The sequence below is a fragment of the Desmodus rotundus genome, chromosome 9 (genome assembly GCF_022682495.2).
Source record: "Desmodus rotundus isolate HL8 chromosome 9, HLdesRot8A.1, whole genome shotgun sequence".
NCBI lineage: Eukaryota > Metazoa > Chordata > Mammalia > Chiroptera > Phyllostomidae > Desmodus > Desmodus rotundus.
In genome coordinates, this window is record NC_071395.1 from 18166785 (window position 1) to 18180949 (window position 14165).

General features: G+C 45.6%; 1 protein-coding gene across 6 annotated transcripts in view; it reads left to right on the top strand.

The window, feature by feature from the left end:
* The window catches only part of DCLK2 (doublecortin like kinase 2), a 124699-nt gene that overhangs the window by 84221 nt on the left and 26313 nt on the right, over nt 1–14165 (top strand). For 3 of the 6 annotated variants that reach the window (XR_006656681.3, XM_024568949.4, XM_024568947.4), the window contains 3 exons: nt 8976–9051; nt 9866–9974; nt 11771–11828. Coding sequence is in view for 4 of the 6 variants with exons in the window: in XM_024568949.4 (XP_024424717.1) it covers nt 8976–9051; nt 9866–9974; nt 11771–11828 (243 nt within the window). In the remaining 2 variants the exon portion in view is untranslated. The remainder of the gene's footprint in view (nt 1–8975; nt 9052–9865; nt 9975–11770; nt 11829–14165) is intronic. The other 3 variants (XR_006656682.3, XM_045202620.3, XM_024568948.4) reach the window with 1 other exon arrangement.

The window sequence follows — 14165 nt, forward strand, 5'->3', positions numbered from 1 at the left end:
CTGATAGATAGCTCTTCCCGGGAGACTTGGGGGAAGAGATTGCTAAATGGTACCCAATGAAAACTCTTTTCAAGTGAAATGGTCTGTCTGTACTGTGTGCCCAGCACTTTTACCTGACCCTGTAAAGCTTTATGAAGATGACAAAGGTCACAGTAGGTGGGGGTTATTGGTTTTCTTTGGAAGCTAGTAATGGAGCCGAGTATTGTCAAGATCGGCTTAGGTAGGAAACAGTAGTCCAGGCCCAGCAAATGCCAGGGTCCGTGGGTATGAGATCATGTTACACGGTGGGCCTATGATGGGAGCCCCATTGTGAGGAGCGTGGCGGCACTGCTGGGGTTTGAAAGCAGAGCTCAGGCTCATAACCATTACCGGTCTCTACGGCCAGCCTGTTCAACGTGATTGGAAACAACACGGTCAGACCAAACGTTCATAAAGTGAGATGCTAGGGCCACCTGGCAGGTCCCATTGGGCCTCTTCCCCAGAACCTAGCCTCTAGATGTTCCAATTTGGCTTTGCTTTTGTGTGGGTTCAGAGAACCTGACTCTCCTAAAGGGCGATACCACTCATCATGGTGGTTGTCACCTGGAGGAGGCATTTCTGCAGGCCAGACACGGGCCCCCTCCACCACCGTGGTGCAGGGCCACCTGCTGCAGTCAGGCACAGGGAAGCCCCCCGCCTCAGCAAGGCCAGTGGAAGCCGGGTTGTACTGGTCCTGTATCGCTGGGGTGATAGCTTATCAGCACTCTGTTTGCCTTTTGCCCTCCTTGATAATTAAAATTTCCCAGAGTGCCTGGGGGTGGAATCTGCCTGGCTACTCACTTAGCTGCATGACCTTGGGCAAGTCACATCATCCTTTTCTATACAAAGGGGATTACTAGGACCCACAGTACATGGTTGAGATTAATTGGTTAAATATACAGAAAGCCTGAGAATAGCTTTGTTGTTCTTTCTTATTGCAAGCCTTGGGGTTTTCCAGGTTCAGTTTTCCCGCGAGGGGAGTTTCACCTACCAAAAAATTGGCATGCAGCCCTGGCCAGTGTGGCTCAGTTGGTGAGTGTTGCCCTGCGAGGTGAAAGGTCACTGGTTTGATTCCCAGTCAGGACACATGTCTGGGTTGCAGGCCAGTTCCCCGGCTGGGGAGCACAGCAGGCAATCGATGTCCTTCTCTTGCATCGATGTTTCTCTCCTTCTCTTTCTCCCTCCCTTCCTCTCTCTCTCAAAATAAATATATAAAAATCTTTTTAAAAAATTGACCTGCAGTGGTAGTGTGGGAGAAGAAAAGAGTCAGACTCCAGATGCTATTGCCTCCTCCGTTTTTCTGTGATGACTTTGCCTCCCAGCTCTGTCACCCCTGCTCTTCGGCCCTCTCTCCATATCCCAACCTATTAGTAATCTGTGGATAAGTCCATTAGCTCTAAGTTATCCCAAAACCTAGCAGCTTAAAACAACAATAAAAAAACTATTTTCTCATTCAGGTTTTGTGGGTCAGGAATTCACGAGCAGCTTACTGGGGTGGTTCTGGCTTAAGAATTTTGATGAAATTGTTAGTCAAGATATACCTTGGGCCACAATCCTCTGAAGGCTTCATGGGGAACAGGGGGTCCCCTTCCAAGGTGACTCACTCACGTGGTGCAGGCTGATGCTGGCTCCTGGCAGGAGGCTTCCATTCTTTGATGTTTGCACTTCCATAGCTGGCTTGAGCACCCTCTGAACACGGCAACTGGCTTTCCCCGGAGCAGGAGACCAGAGAGAGAGCCTCGCAGAAGCTCTTCTTCCTGTGACTGGCCTCGGAACTCAGACACCATCATTTCTTTAGTATCTTAGCAGTCACAGGGCATCAGCCTGAGTCAGCGGGGCAGAGGCTGCACAAGGGCCTGAAAACTGGGAGGTGAGGCTGGTGGGAACCATGTGGGAGGCTGGCTACCACTCCCCTTCTCTCTCTGCTGCCATCTCTTTATCTGCCACTCGGGCTGCCCCTGCTCCCTCAGTTGCATTCCGTACAGTGTCCTTTGGGATGGCCACGGAAGGCTCTCTCCCCATCAATTTTATTGCTTAGTTCTCCTTCCAGTGCTTTTGTTCTCCAGACCTGTCTCTTCCTGCCCATTCTCTTCTCTCCCCTTCACATCCTAGAATCGCACCGCCACGGACGTTTTCTTCTCTTAATCCCCGTCTTCCTGACCCTCTGTTTTCTCCTTGACCTCAGCCCACCATCTCCTGTCTCTTCTCCCCAAGTTCCTTGGAGCCCCTTCCACCCAGCGGTGGCTTTCCCTGTGGGAATATTTCCCATGCTTAAATCACAGCATGTTCTTTGGGACAGATAGGCAATAAAGAGTACTAAATGTGTCATCAGCTGCCAGATGGATGAAGAAAGCATTTCCCTGAAATTTAATTCATCATCCATGTCCCAGTAGAAGGCTTGCAAGGCTGTGGTAAGTCAAGGTTTCAGTCAGGGGCACGTCTGTGGACACGGAAGGATAAACCGTCCCCCGTTTTGATGCTGGTGTGTATGCCCAGAGGCTGTCTACTGTGAGCCTTCTTCTTGGTTGAAAGAAGAAACAAAAAAGTACATTTGGAACAGTATCCAACATCTTGAGACTATAAACTGTCTGGTGTGCTGCTATTTTATCTGATGATGTCTCCTGGGTCCGCCGGTGGTGAAATATTTCCCAGATTTGTGGAGTGCGATGAAAGGGCTGGCAGTGTCTCATTGTGATTGGCAGAGCTAAATGTGCCTCTTTGACCCGCCGACCTTCCAAACTTCTTTCCGAAGCTGTGAAATGTAAATCCACAGTAGCTGCTGACCTTCGATGGTTTGGCTTTTCCCTGGAGCTTTGGGTTTTCTTTGGTATTTAAAACGAGTTAATAATCTTCGGTACCAAGAGACTGACTACTTTTATATCCTTTTTATTATCCCAGAAAGGTTGGGTGGTAACTTCATCTTGGAATGTAATTACTTTTATTGACAGAATCAAAAAAACAAAAGCGGGACTAAGCAGTTTTGAAGACTTTGGTGCCCTAACAAAATCAATCATCTTAATGAACCTCAGACACTGGTGGAGGACAGGGGTTTGCACATTTTAATTGCTCGGTAACCAGACGCCTTTGGTGGGTCGGTGACTCCACCAGGCTGAAGCGCACCTTTGTGGAAATGGAGGGAGAGCCTCCCAGTGTACCGACAGTCAATTGTAAAAACTTCATTTGCATATAAGCCACAGTCTCAACGCCTTAATCTCATTCATGAAAGTGATAGTACCAGAAATTCTTCTTGGGAGAGCATTAGAGATGTCTGGACACAGGGCAGAGTGAAGACTTAGAGCTCATGGTAGAGAACTGTCCTGTGTCGGTGACATGAGGAGACGCCACAGTTGGAACTGAAAAGACAGCACCTCTCTCACCCCCTGGCATCCTGGGAATCGGTGCCAACTCACAGTGAAAGCACGCAGACCTTTTTGGCAGGTAGACATGGCCAAACCACCCGTCTGCTGTTCAGAATCCAATAAGCCAACACTGCGCTTGAAAAGCTCACCTGGGGGATGTGCTGAGATGCTGTGCTGGTCCGGGCAGGCCGTGGACTCAACCAGGGTGGTGGAGATTTTCAGAGGAACAGAAGGGCACAGCCGGCCGTTCCACGGAGCCTGTTTCTTAGACTGTTGAGCTGGCTGCTGTGTTAAACCTTGGACATGTACAGGTAGGGTTGGAGGGGGCAGTTCTCTTTATCACTGCTCTCCACTATTAACCAATCACAAACTCCAGTGGCCACTAATTTTACCAAATGAATCGAAGTAGAAGGTACAGCTACAGATGAGAATACTTTGTATGTTACCAGTCCCTGGATGCTGATTCATATCCATTGTTCACTGGCTCATCACCAATACTGAAGAATTTCAGAGTAAATCATCACAAATTCTAATATAAACATGATAAAGCTTTCTGTTCTTAAATGCAAGCCTAATTCAGCATTTGTAGTAATCTACACTGGCTTTCCTTCTAATGCATGGAATAGATGTTTCTGAAATTTTTTTAAAAAAACCACAAAAATGATAATGGAAACAAAATCTATTTGCAAGTAATATCTAGTGTACTGATTTATAAATTTAGTACATTTCATTGGTTTTTTTTTTTAAAGAAAAAGTATTTTCTTAAACTCTATGTGAGGAAAGGCTGTGAATTTATCAATTTGTATGTCATGTGATGAATTACAGGAATGTGATGACAGTTCTGTGAGCTGAAAACATGTTCTAACTACACCACAATGAGTACTTTGATCAGGGACTCTGCTCTTGGGCGGCACCCCTTGGTTATTTTAAAGGTCTTGTGAGACTTCTCTCCTCCTGTTCTCCTTAGGTGTGGGGGGTGGGGGATGGTGTGAGACTAGCCAAGCAGCTCCTGTGCTCTGGAGTCCAACCCGGGTTTAAATGCATTTGCTGTGGTGTTTGCACAAGTCATCTAAGCTCCCTGAGCTTCCGTTTCTTCATAAATCAATGGAGACCGTGATAATTCATAAAAGGTGAAGTACTCATTTCAGGACTTGGCACAAAGTAGGCACTCAATGAACTGTAGTGAGTGTCATCTTCCCTTTTCTTACAAAGAGGAAGTTGTTCTTTGGCTACAGGTGAGTTGCAATTATTAGATTGTTGGACGCATGATGGAGAGAACTTAAAGTAGCTGAACAGTTAATTACACTTGCTGCCAGAAACTTCCTCCACAGAGGCCTTCAGCCTTGGCTGCACATTACTTCTGTGGAGCTTAAAGTAGTACCAATGCCTGGGCCCTACAACCAAGGGTTCTTTAGTCCGGGATACTTCCTGGCAACAGAATTTTTCAAATCTTTCCAGAACGTATAGCCTTTCCTAGTGGAGAGCCAAGGACTGAGAACCACTGCATTAAAGCAACAATACCTGAGGGTTATGCTGTTCTAGGGTTTAAAAGTAGTATATTGGAGGAAAAGCTTTTCCAAGAAAGTTCTTGTGGACCAGAAGTTTGCCTGTGACCGAATTTGGCCCATTGCCTGTTGTTCTACATAAAGTTTTATTGGAACACAGCCGTGCTCATTTGTTTCCATATGGTCTGTGGCTGCCTTCATGTTACACCAGCTGAGCTGAATAGTTGGGACAGAGACGGTATGACCTGCAAAGGCTAAAATATTCCTCTCTGACCCCTTAGAGAAAATGTGTCTGACCCCTACGGTAGGCTACTTAAAAATGGAATCATGATGCCATTTTCCAAGATGCATTCAATAAACTCAACTTACTACACAAGATTATCTCCTAGATTCTCTTCAAGCTCTTCCATCCAGGAAAAATCAAAATAGTGTCTGGCATTATCCTCAAAAGTCAATAGTTATGTGCTGTAATACATTGATAGCACCATTTTTGCTACTTTTTAAAATTCAGTATTTACCATTCCTCTTTAAATTTTCAGTTTTATAGAAATTGTAATATCTACTTATCAAAGAAATTTAATGTAGGACACTCTGCCTTGTGAAAATGCAGAATGCCGAAAATCCCTATTGTCAAATGTCCTCACTCAGCCATGAATGCCTTTTTAAACGGTGTTGGCAGTTGAGAACACTTTATAGCTTTTTCTGTTCTAAGTTGTTTTTTTTTTTTTTTTTTTTGAGAACGTTCTTAGCAGAAGCAGATTCTTGTGCATTTCCCTCCCTTGCTTCCTCATAAAAATGGAGCCGCTCATGCTGGAGGAGGAGCTAGGCGGGGCAGCAGTGCAGGTCACCGAGGAGGGTGCCCTGCAGCATCACCCTGGTCTTTTCATCACCTTTCCTCCTTGGCCAATCAGGGCCTCCTCAGGAAATAGGGCCCCCTGGCCGCACCCCCCCCCCCTCAACACCAGCCCATCCCTTTGAACCAGTTAGTAATTACGGAAGCCATCCGGAGAGAACCCAGATGCTGTCATTCGCTCCTGCTCTGTTGCAGAGAACCTGCAGCTCTTTGTGCTGCCTCAGCATCAGAGCTGCTGATGGAAGCAGGAAAGCTCATTAGCATTCTTGGAGAGTTTAGTACCAGTTCTTAGTTAGACAATGGACGTGGGACAGGTTCCATCAGGAATGCCACATTTGAACCTCTCTGGGGCCCACCCAGCCCTTGCCCCACTAAGAGAATGCGTCTCTCCCGAGGGACAGGGAAATACGTAGGTAAACTGCCTGGCAAACAGGGAGAATCGTGCAGGCATGGCGTCATCCCCTGGGTTTTTGTTGCTCTTTGTCTGCGTGTCTCTCGGGACACTGGGAACCCTGTGCTTTGTAGTTCACAATAGATGCCTCCCAAGTGCCGGGATGTGGCCAGAGATCTTGGTGAATACCCGGCTTTTCTTCCACCTGTGGATCCCTGCGCTTCATTCCGAGAGGTCAAGTGAACTTAATTGCTGGCTGTGTGACTCACGCATTCTGAGTGTGGCTTTGTGCCTGTGCAGAATGGCTCCCTCTCGGGACCTTCAGAACTGTAGGAACCACAGCCGGGGATGCAAGGTTTCCCGGAAGGGTTTCAAGTGCACACACACAGAAGCCTGTTTCTAGGATGTCAGCTTCCAAACACCCAGCACAGGGTCGTTGCCTGTGCAGGGAAGGAACACCGTGCCTGAGTCTCCCCACGTTACTGTCTGGTCGCTGTGCTGGAACCCAATGACTCCCCTTAGTTCTTCGTGGTTTCCTTTTCTTCACAGAAACGTTCTTTTCTAATAAAGGAACACATGTGGATAGGTAATTACATGTCACGCCTGTTAACTCTATATTTTTTTAATGGTTTTTTAAAATCATTCCATTTGAGAATTTTGAAAAAAAATTGTTTTGCCATTATTTGCTGAGAAAGCTGTACTTCCTGGCGAGTTAGTGAGACCTTTGTCAGGCACACAGGAAGGTAGGCTTTCGCCTGACCCCACACCCTCCTCGGAGGCTCAGACTGCAGCCCCGTGGCCACTGTCTTTTAGCCGCCAGAGAATCAGCCTCTAACACCTGCTCGCTCTCCTGGGGTCTTTCTCCATGCGGGGGGGAAGTAGTGGAAACAAATTGGTCTGGTGGGCATGGGGGTAAATCAGGACCTGAATGCACCACACTGAAGATTCCGGGGCTATTCTGTTGTAACGAAGACCTACTGAGGTTTTTGGCCTCTCAGGCTGATACCAGAACTGCCCTGTGGAAGTTTCTCTGGCTGCAATGCCTGGAATGGGTGGACGAGGAGGCCTCTGCAGAGCTGCCAAGGGTGGGGACTGTGCCAAGGGCAGAGTGGAGGACGTGGTGGTTTTCGTGCCCCTTCCCTTTGCATCCCCTCTGGGCCTCCCTTTTAAACAGTCTAGCTTTTCAGCATTCTAGCATAGACTGCTGCTCAGTTTGGAGTTGCCTCTCATTTCAGTGACAAAAAGAAAACAACAATGAACATGCTGAATTTTAAAAACTTTCACTATCGACCAATTACCTTGGATTGTGAGGAAGCAAAATGATTGAAATCTGAGGAGTCGGGTGTTTAGCCGAGTGTGGCATTTCCACCAGGTCCAGGGCAGCTAGAATGGGACCCCCAGACACACCCGTACTCATGCACAACCACTTGTGTGTCAGAGTGAAGAAAACAGGAACCTGTGGGAAGTGTGTTTGCCGCTCAAGACAGGAGCCGATCGGTGGTCTCGGCGTTCTTTTCCCATGGCCTCGGTTTCCTAACGGACACAGTGCTGCTGGCGTCACTGTCCACACGGGTGCGGTTACATGGGCTCTGAGGAAGCAGCCCTGTTTTTACATGTCTCTTACTCTTGAGGCTTGTATTTTATTCCAGAACTTCCGGATGATCCTGTTTGAAGGGATGTTTCATAAGCATTGGGCTGTCCTGGGTTTTGAACCAAACTCAACTTCTGTGGAGTTGTCCACTTCACCCAGAGAAGAGTAGACCCAGTGCCTCCAACTTGTGGGAACCCTGGGAAGGGAGTCATTTGTTCTTTTGTGTAGCAAGTACGAGTTAAGTGCTGTGTGTACCAGACACGGTGCTGCATGTGGGGGATGCAGTGAGGAGGAAGGCACGCCCGTTCTAGGGCAGAAGCTTGCAGGACAGGTTGGGCATAGAAGTGTGGAAGCATCCCAGTCCCAAAGATGCTGAAGATGCTTCTGAAGATATGGAGATTTGGTGGGTCCTTTGACCTTGTAAGCTCCTGAAAAGGCTCTGTGTGTGTGTGTTTGTGTGTATGTGTGTGTGTGTGTGAGAGAGAGAGAGAGAGAAAGGAGAGGACAGGAGAGAAAATTAAAGATCAAAGGGCACAGAGTGAGTTAAAAAACATAAGAGCCCTAGGGGATTAAGAAAAAATACTGCAAGTCTACAGAATAATAAATTTAATATAATGAATAATAGTCATAATGTGAGTTTTTTAGTTTACCTATGAGCTAGAGATATTTCTGTGTAGGAATGGGGGCTTCAGCGTTTTGTTAGGTTGGAACCCACCTCTCAGTTTTACCTTTTATATCCCTACGGTTCCTAGCAATGAAAATCCCTGCAGTGCTCAAGAGGGGTTCCTACTACCTTAGAGTTGGTAAGGAAGAGCTTTGAGCCAGGGCTCCATGCTGGATCCTCAATTCATGAGAGGGTGTGGAAGGTGGTGCAGTCCACGCATTGCTGATTTCCTTGGAATAATCTGTAGTTCTATACCTTATATTGCCACTTGCAAGGACCTATAGAGCTTAGGTGCCACACAAGTCTCTCTACTTTATTTCACTGAGGTCAAAAGTAACACAGTATCAAAGGGAGTAGCACACTGACAATTTTCCTGATACCCAATCCTAATAGAAGACATTGTATCTAAGGGAAAAAAAAGTATCAGTGTGGTACATACAGGGAGACAGGAGAGATGAAAAGAAAGGCAATGCTTCCTCTATTTCTTTATCATTGTATTTTTGCATTCTATAAGCACTTTCTTTTATCTTAAGGATTTGCTAGATAAGGTTTATAAAGTTTTCCTGATAAGTAATGGTCACTCTGCTCTTTCAGCAGATTTCTGCACATGGCAGATCTTCGTCCAACGTAAACGGTGGACCAGAACTTGATCGCTGCATGAGTCCTGAAGGTAGTGCTCAATCTGAGGGTTACTTTGTAAAGGAAGTCACTCCTGTGCACGTGATGGCCACTGCAGATCCACTTGTGCTGAATTGCCTTCCTGAGCAGGGATGTGGTCATGCCGCCAGTTGAGCCCTAGTGGGTTGTTAATTAAGCTGTTCCAACTACAGAGTGCAGACTTGAGCTTCCTTTATTTTCCCTCTGTGGCAATCTGCTCCCAGCTCCTGAATGCAGACTCTTCCTTCTCTCCGTTAGCTAGCAGAAGGGTTTCTTTCTGTGCTGTCTGCAATGTGCTGGGATACACTGCAAAAAAGTAGTTGGTCTTAACCACTTCCTCCTCCTGTCCTCCACCCCCTACCACCAACACCTGTCTGAGAAGACTGTGAGCCAGGAATTAGCTTTAACAAGGCACCCTAGCTGGCTAGAATTTTCTTTACTAGAAAATCTGGAGGAGGAATCTTGAGAAAATTTCTAAGATTAAATTCTAACATCATACTCTTCTTCTTTCTCAACTTTGACCAAAAAAAAAAAAGTTTAAAGTTTTGTTTAGAATTCTTTTTTGCAGAAAACCAATCACTTATTTTAGCTGGCATTTCAGGGATTTGTTAGTGTTTATTGATTATGTTGGTGTCTGACTCCCACCAGTAAAGTCAGAAGAAAACCGATGATTCAGGTATTGTAGCAGACAGTATGCTCAGAGGCTTTCCTTAGTTTTACTGCAGATTTAGAAATAAGTGCATTGCAACTAGTTATTTGACAGGTATGTAGGAATCAAGATGAAATGTTGATGTTCTCTCAACTTTGCATTTATCCTTTTTTTGTAGGAGTGAATGGAAACAGGTGCTCTGAATCTTCAACTCTTCTTGAGAAATACAAAATCGGAAAGGTTATTGGTGACGGCAATTTTGCAGTAGTCAAAGAGTGTGTGGACAGGTGAGTGGGTAGTAGGGATGATCGTTTTCCCACCTGCATGTACATTTCTCCTTGGTGTTTATTTTTCCCTGAATGAACAAAAAGCCTTCTGAGGGAGTCGCCCCTTGGGACCGGCTGCTTGGCATGCGCACAAGCAATTTGACAGGGAAAACATGTATGCAAATAGTGTGGACCTGCTTTGTATTTGGACTGAGCAGTGTATTGGGTCCCATCCATGAGCCAGAGAAAAATGGGAAATAAGACTTATCCTTAAAAATACCTCCTATTTCATTTATCTGTACCAGGCACTGTTCTCAGTACATTAACTCATTTAATCCCCAAATAACCCTCTCAATTAATACTTAATGGCATATATGAGTAGTTGAGGGTATAGGAGCTCTGACTCCATTTAAGAACAGTATCTTAAACTTTTGCCTGTCTTAAAATTATATATATATTTTGTCCAGCTTTATTTTAAGGTCCTAAATTGTCAATGGTTAGAAATCCATTCTATTAAATTTCAGGCCTTTTGTAAACAGTATTAAATCTGGAAAAGACTCTGAATAGAGTCTTTGTGTTCCTTTGCTACTTTCCTACCTGATCTAAGTGGTCAGTTTTTCCTGTTTGTGGGGAATTTTCTAGAAAGCTCTAGTAACCAGTAGTTTTTCCCTTCTGCTACGTCTGCAATGAGGCTTTATTGCCCCTTGTATTGGTGCACAAAGTCACTGCCTGTCCTCTAGGCCAGTTCCTGGCCTCTTAGGAACTGGGCCAGGCAGCAGGAGGTGAGCAGCAGCCGAGGCCAGCAAGCACTTCTCTTGCATTACCACCTGAGCTCCACCTCCTGCCCACCCACACAGCCCTCCCCAGGCCTGCATCCCACCTAATCGAAACATGGTCTTCCACAAAATTGGTCCCTGGTACTAAAAAGGTTGGGGACCGCTGCTCCAAGCCTTATATATTCTTAGCTCTGGTACGCAGACTACCTCCCAAGTAACATTCAGCATCTACATTATGACTTCTAAAGACTCGTTAGAAATCTGAGGCAGGGTTGGGCTTATGTTATGGGAAAGCAGTTTAAATACTAGTTACTCGTCCGAGGTGGCCTCCTCCATGAGTACCAGACCACCTGGCAAGAGCAGCTGAACTTGAGAGAGCTAACGTAGCCCAAGAGGGCTGCAGTGTTCTCTGTTGAACTGTTTCCTATACTCAGATAATTTTTGGCACGTTCAGATTTCAATATGCTAAAGGTGATTAAATGTTAAGTAACAACATCAAGACTCTTGTGCCTGAGAAAATGATCTCTTTAGTACCAGAAATGGGCTTTTAAAGGTCCAGATACAATTGCACCAGATGGAGTTTGGCCTGAGAAATAGATACGGAAAGCCTGGTGACTTTTCAGATTTGTATGGTGGACTAGTTAGTACCTAATAGAATAATGGAAATATATATCAATAATAGGAAGTTTTCAGTAATGTTGATTCCTTTTTCCTAATTTTATTCTGCCTCCTAAGAGAACTCTTTTGGGATTTAAGTATGGGAAAAGCAGTTTTTCGTTCATGTCTGATAACAACAGTTTAAGTACCTTTAACATGTAAGTTACTTAATAGTAAGATAGTTGTTAATATTTATAAAAGGACATGGTGTGGCTTTGGATTTCTTTTCTTTTGGGGGGGGCACCTTTCTCCCCAGCCCTACTCAGCATGTTCTCTGACGTGTGGAGGAGGAAGCCAGTCCTTCTTCCCTGGGTCTTCTGTGCTGGAGAGGGAATCAGGGATGACGATGCTGTCTTTGACCACCTTCCTCTGACCACTCCCTAGGTCCACTGGGAAGGAGTTTGCCCTGAAGATTATAGACAAAGCCAAATGCTGTGGAAAGGTACCGTATACATAGCTACTTTGTAAAAGAAACTGCAGAACCTCGGGAGGATGTTCATAGTGCTGAAGGAGTTCAGTAGGGGTTTGACTGGCGAGGCCATAACAGGGCTGGACCTCAGATCACAGAGGGGCGCTGTGAAGCTTCCCCGCTCCCACCCCCGCCATTTTTCAGAAACCTTAATCCTAACCAGTACATTGATTTGGTCTTGGTTCTCACTATCAAAAAATATAAATTCTCTTCTCTGGGAGATGCGTGTTTCGAAGTAAAATTCAGCAACACACAGAAGATGTGCAGGAGCTGTGAGGAGTCTGAGGTTTCACCCCACCTTCAGATGCACACGGTGGCCTCCCCGCTGTGCAGCTGCTGACAGGGGACACAGCTCCCTGGGCCACAGGAAGAAAGCCGTGATTACTTGGGGCACAGAGGTGGCCCGAGCTCCGTGTTTGCACTGGCTCCCCACAGGGAGTCATGCAGAGGGGTCCGGCTGGGTGCTGTGCACACAGTGGGGTCTGTGTCCCAGCAGGGGCTTCCCAGGCTTAGGAAACCCCCAATCTTATGTGAGCAGCTAGGAAACCTAACCAGCCCTTGCCCCAGAGGAGAACATCCTTTTTCTTCTCATGGTCAGGAAATGAATCTGCCCCCTGCCCCTGAGGGAGACCTTGTCTAGTTCCCAACGGTGTTTATTATATAAATATTCTTGAAAAGATAGTTTGTAACAAAAGCTGTGCAGAAACACCAGGAACATTTGTCTCCGCAACCAGATTAATTTTTTCTTCTCTCCCACGCCCAAGCTGGAGCTGGGCATGCTGCTAGGGTACTGAGTTTTTAAAAATAATTCTTATTAAATTTTTTGGGGGTGACATTGGTTAATAAGATCATACAGGTTTCAAGTGTACATTTCTACGATGACATCATCTCCATGTTGCACTGTGTGCCCACCACCTAAAGTCAAACCATCCAGGTGTTTTACCTAGGTTTGAAAAGATACGTATATCTTCTGTAACAGTGACAACCGAGACCTTGTCAGACTCTAGTAGCCCAGCAGTTAGAGCAGGCTGTAAAACTACCCCAGCACCCAGCGCTGGGGCCGCACGTGGCTGCTGAGGTCTTGCAGTGTGGCTAGTCTGAATCGAAGTCTACTCTAAGTGGAGAAATACACAACAGATTTGAAGACTTAGCACTAAAAAAGAATGTAAAATATATCATTAATAGTTTTTCTAAACTGTCTTTAGTTCTGTGTGCTTTTACTTGTTGTTCTAACAATAATGTTAAAATTTTCAACTGCGAAGCCTTTCCCCCAGGTGTAAGGAAATGTTACTCTTTGTCTGGTGTGGCTGAAGCAGAATGTGTCATATTCAGAAGCCATGTTCTAAGCAGCGGTATTATTTTTTTCAAAAAAGTAAAAAAAAAATTGCTGTGGTAGAGAGATTGTTTACCTGATTAAAATTTAAGTAGCTGTTTTAGTAGTTGGAAAAAAAGATCTTTCTGTGCAAACAAATCAGCCTGCAGGGCACTGGGAGCCGAGGCAAGGGGACAGGTTCTCCCCCGGGCCTTGTCTCCGTTACTTTTATAACTCGTGATCTTGCACTCCCTTCTGTCCTCACAGTTTTGAATGAGTGTTTCCACATTGACACTTTGAAGTTAGAATTTCAAACTCTATTTGTTCCAAATACACTGATTTTCCCATTAGATTTTATTTTTAGGAAAATGAGCAGGGAATTTGTTCTATAAGACAATTTTTGAGGGAGGCATTCAGCCGCTATTCTGGGTATAGCTGGTCACCTCTGATTCGTGGGTTGTACACAGAAGATTAATAACGCTGGAAACGGTATCCACCCTTTGGTAAACTCGAGTCTATCCCGGCTTGGGCGCGTAGGAACTCTGCACGTTACTTTCAATGACTTGCGAAACAGATGTACCAGTTTCACAGAAACAGACAGAGGTTCAGTTCCATAGCTTCCCACAAGGCACACAGAGGCCAAGCAGGGATTGGAGTTTCGTGCTAGTTGGTTACTCAGCATGCACCTTGGCCAATCTACTACTATGCACCCTCTCCACGTTAAATTTATTCATTTCTTCCTGTAATAACAACCTGGGGAGAAATTTCTTAACCTCTCTGATCTTCTCTTTGCTTCTCTGTAATATACATGAGCATTATTAGATAAGTTTACCCATTTACCTAAAATTTGATATGTGTGCAAGATGCAAAGAGTGTTATGGGAGTTTGGGGGGATGCATATGAGAGAGAAGCAGCCGATCCGTGAAGATGCTGTAGAGCAAGAAGCCTTTCGCTGGACTTCAGCAGGGGGTGGGCTTTCAGTAGGAAGCAATGAGAGG